General features: G+C 41.0%; 1 protein-coding gene across 1 annotated transcript in view; it reads right to left on the bottom strand.

The window, feature by feature from the left end:
* The window catches only part of LOC111867726, a gene marked incomplete at its 5' end in the record, with an annotated part of 591,832 nt that overhangs the window by 83,085 nt on the left and 503,856 nt on the right, over positions 1-4,891 (bottom strand). Inside the window, 1 exon segment of the mRNA XM_033752792.1 lies at positions 1,082-1,280. Coding sequence (XP_033608683.1) covers positions 1,082-1,280 — 199 coding nt within the window.

Genomic DNA, 4,891 nt, shown 5'->3' with positions numbered 1-4,891 from the left:
AAAAACGTTTTCGAACCAGCTCTTAAAGAAATGCATCTAGGAAATGTCTGGTTCCAACATCCCGTGGGCAGCGCACTCACCTGATCTAACGCCCTGTGATTTTCTTATGGGGATACCTCAAGGCAGAGGTTTTTAAACTTCACCCCACAAACTTGCTTCAGCTGAAGAATGTTATTCGGCAGGAAGTAGCCCAAAATCCGGTGCACGTGTTGGAACGTGCAGAGGGGAACTTCAGAAAACGGTTGCATCGGTGCATAGAGAACGGTGGCCACCACCTTCAAGATATTTTAAAACTACATGATTTAAAACTTTAAATTTTGTCTATCAGCAATAATTTTTCTTTTATTCGCCTTCAAAAAAAGGAAGTTTCTGCACCCCACCCTGTATTAACTTTCTTGTTTAATTTAAAAAAAAGCAAACCCATAACACTTTTGTACTCTACCATAAAAGCTATCCAACGTCATATACAACAGTTTCACGCAAAGAGAAACTAGCCAATGGATAAGTAAGTAAATTAAAGTAAAGTAAAGGTATCCCTGTAACAGGACGTGAAGGCCCATAGGGTTGTGAGACGTTGAGGGTCCCACATTTTCTAGACAATCAGCTCAAAGATGGCGGTAAGGTTGTCAGCCTTACACGCCGGCCACGCTTTACTCCCCAGGAAAATTATTTATTTAATTCCTGGTACTCATTTCTGTTAGAGGCTGAGTGAACCCCAGGGCCATAGTGCGGCCAGAAGGATTAGGTCAATTGAAAAAAATCCAATGACCTCATCGGTATTTGAACGTGCGACCTTGTAGCATAGTGCCCCAACCACTATGAGCTTCAGAGTGTGAATAGTATTTTTCATGCATAACTGCTAAATGAAAAACACTATTCACACTCTGAAGCTCCTTGGGCTTCTTATATAGTAATGTAAGAGTTGATAAATTCAATGGAGATCAGTTTAATGTTTATGATTACATAAGATAGCTGCTGCAAGGAGAGAGCTGGTGAGAGACCTGGTCTGCGTTCTGTCCAGTCGACCATGGGTCACTGGTCAGGCCAGGAGAAAGGAGAGAAATTAAGCTCTAACGTTTACCTGTTTGAGGCAGTGATTTAATTCTATCTGCTGGCACAGGAGCCACAGCAGGGGAGTAGGCTCTCAGTAACGGGCCCCCTCGAGGCAGGGTAGCAGAGGCTCCTGGTGCCCCTTGTGTTCCTCCAGGTGGGTACGAATGGGTCATGTAATATGGTGCTTGAGGAGGGCCACCTCCACTGCTTCCAGATTTGCTGCTTGCCTGTTGGAAAGAGATATGTGAACATGTACAGTTAACTCCAATTAATTAGTACCACACATCACAAACATAAATAATGATCACTGAACAGATGAGTGTAGTCTCTTGATCTGTGCGCAATTTGGAGTTAAATGATTAAAGTTCTGGCAAGGTTATTAGCTATTCTAACTTAAGTTTCTGTACCTCTTCTCAGTCCATCCAGATAAATATAGGGATGGTACTTTCACACAGACATTGGCTACCTCTTGTCTTCCCATCATTCATGATCATTTATAATCTCTCTTAATGCCATATAACTTTCGTAGTTGATGTTAAACAGCCCAATATTCAATCATGTCTTCCTTAGTGGACACTTCCAAAACAGACTTAACAGAATAAAAATGTAACAGGAATACCTAGACATTTCAAAATTTATTTTTAATTCATTTCAGTCGTTGTTAAGTGTCAGTCATATGTTAAATATTTTTCATCTTCAAATTTAAATATCATATTTGTACTTGGTTTTCATTTATATGTTCAAACATTTTGTCATTGTCTATCGTTTCCTGTCTCTGACCTTACCAGATTTAACTGGTGTTCATCTTGGTCAACTGACTGGCTGACTGATTTCTCAGTTTCTTAATGACAAAATATCAATAGCAAAGAATACACAGAATGAAGTTAAGAGAGATTCAGAGGGGAAGAGGCAAACAACTTTAGCTCTAAATGGAGGCAAATGGTCTATTTTGAAGTCAACGAATTTTACTCACAAAGAAAGAAAGCCTCCAGGACTCTATGGTCAGAAGGTCAGTTGAATGTATACTACTGAAACAATGGACAAGAGTAAAATGCAGGACCCAGAGTCAGCAGTTTTATGGGAAGAAGACCACTGAGGACAAGATTCAAAATGAACAAAGGGAAGAAAGCAATTTGGGGCATGGATTGTTCTCCTTCCTCATTCATGCAGATCCTGTTAGTTGCATGTGCACCAGCATACCACTGAGTTTGCAGACAAAATACTTCACAACATGAGATGTTTCTCAATAAAAGAACTATGTGATACAGATCTGCACATTACATAGAAGTCTTTAGGTGTGCTAATGTGTGTGATGTGGATGGGAGATACCTAGTGCAGTGACTCACTTTAGCTCCTTCTAAAGGACCAAAGTGAGTACATGCCTCCCTACCTCTTCATTCAAGAACAGAAACTAATCGAGTTTCCAAAATACTCTGTTCCCTCAGAATATCTGTTGATGGACAAGTTCACAAACTCAGTACTCCCTAGTGTAATACACTATCCATCAAAACCTTTTGAACTAGCCAATATTTCTATTACCATCATAGTCTTTCTTTCATGAATGTGTATAACAAAACAGATTATGTTGAATGAGTTATAAATACCTCTCCCAAAATAAAATTCTGTCAAAGTGCATACACAAACAACACTCATCTATACCCATTTCATCCACTATGAACAGTGTGTGCCTAACATTTGAAATGTACAGTTAAGTACGTCAACAACTCTTTATTGACTGTCACAACACAACAAACAGAAAAAATTAAGGTCAGCTATGTGAAGAAAAGATACACAGAGTCAGGAATGTTTCTTCAAAATTTAATTAGACTAACTTCTTCAGTCTCAAGTAAGCAGTACAGACTTAAAAGATACAAGGTGGTTTCAGAAGATTCTTGTGGAATGGTATCCAGTCACATATAAACTGACAGTAGAAATGAAGCCCAACTACACAAATTTTGGGATGGTGATAACAAACCTTTTCAGTCCTTTACCCTTTTCTTCAAAAAGTGGATATGGTTTCTACACAGGTTATTCAGTAACAGGGTATCAACTACAGAGATTATTTAACATCAAGTGAGTTTACAGAATCACTGTGGATGAACTGTAAAAAACTGGTATCAAACAGCCATGGCTCATTTAAGAGCAATGCCTCAAAGAAGAAGTCTTCTGGCATGTGATGCCTTGTAGTCTGGTGTATCATTTCCAACCTACTGCCTCCGTCTTCCTCTGAAATGCTGGTATCAATCCAACACACTAGAACCCATCATATTTCAGAAAACATCTCATGAATCACCAAAATGAGAACTTCATATCTTGCACTGGCCTTCATTACATGTGGCCCATAATGGCAGAGTCCCAAACCTAGCAGCCAGCCTCCCAAATACAAATTAGGGATATTATCATTAAATTTGGTCCAAAAGCAGAGAAAAATGCTAAACAGCATATTACATAATTACAAAGAAAATGTCTGAAATCTTGTCTTCATAACTGATGCAACCCTGCAACACTAACTACACTAACTTCCATAATTCATACATATTCCCAGAGATTATATAGCAAGGAATGATGAATTAGAGAGGATAAAAAGTGAGCAGGTCTGAAAAGTTCTATCTCCTAGGATACAACACCATGTAGTCTTGTGAAAGTAAATTGAAGTTTCTGATAAACAAGTCACCTCCATCTTCAGGGCTGAATATGAAGCCAAGCAAGAGAACAGGGCGAAGCAGGCAGCAAACTGTGCTCCATGTTGGTTTCTTGGTTGCCTCTGTCTTTGAAGCTGAAAATGGAGATGATCTGCTCCTCTGAAATGTCTGGTGAATTTCACCAAACTACATGGTGTAACATCCAAGATGTAGTACCTCTTCACGGCCAACTCAAATCCAGCACACCAGTTCTGTTTACTTGTTCTTTCAATGACGACTTATCACTGCATATGATATCTAACATGGAATGGCAAGACAACTATGATTTGGGCATGAGGAGAGTGTCCGCGAAATTCGTACCGAAACTGCTAACAATGGAGCAGAAGCAACGCCATCTGGAAATCGCACAGGACGTGCTGGACAATGCAAACAGTAACCCCAACTTTCTGAACACCGTGATCACAGGCGATGAGTCGTGGGTTTATGGGTACGACACGGAAACCAAGATGCAGTCGTCACAGTGGAAACATCCGACATCCCCGAGGCCAAAAAAAGCACGGCAGGTCCGCAGCAATGTCAAGGTCATGTTGGCCGTTTTCTTCGACTCCCGTGGGGTTGTGCATCATGAGTACGCACCACAAGGCCAAACCATCACAAAGGAATGCTACCAGGAGGTCCTTCGTCGCCTTCGTGATGCTGTGCGGCGCAAATGACCGGATCTGTGGGCAGCAAAAACTTGGCAGCTCCATCATGATAACGCACCCGCGCATTCTGCGCATTTGATTCAGACTTTCGTCGCCAAACACAACATCCCTGTGGTTCATCAGGCTCCCTACTCCCCCGACATGGCTCCGTGTGACTTTTGGTTATTTCCCAAGCTGAATATGCCGCTGAAAGAACCCGATTTGAGTCAAGAGAAGACATCATGCGGAATGGGACGGCCCGGCTGATCACCATTCCAAAAGACGCGTTCCAGAAGTGTTTCCAACAATGGCGGAAGCGCTGGGAGAAGTCTGTGCATTACCAAGGAGACTACTTTGAAGGGGATTAGGGTTTTGTACCTCCAAATAAATAAACGTATTTTTGCCGACCAAAGGTTCGATACTTTTTGAACACACCACTTATTATCCCAGCATTTGATGGACGGTATAAGGTATTTACAAAAATATCTTGGGATAACTGAACTCCTTTTTTTT

This window comes from Cryptotermes secundus, unplaced genomic scaffold (genome assembly GCF_002891405.2).
Source record: "Cryptotermes secundus unplaced genomic scaffold, Csec_1.0 scaffold80, whole genome shotgun sequence".
In the NCBI taxonomy this organism is placed as follows: Eukaryota; Metazoa; Arthropoda; class Insecta; order Blattodea; family Kalotermitidae; genus Cryptotermes; species Cryptotermes secundus.
The sequence above is the reverse complement of the archived record's forward strand: the minus strand, read 5'-3'. Positions and strand labels throughout refer to the sequence as shown.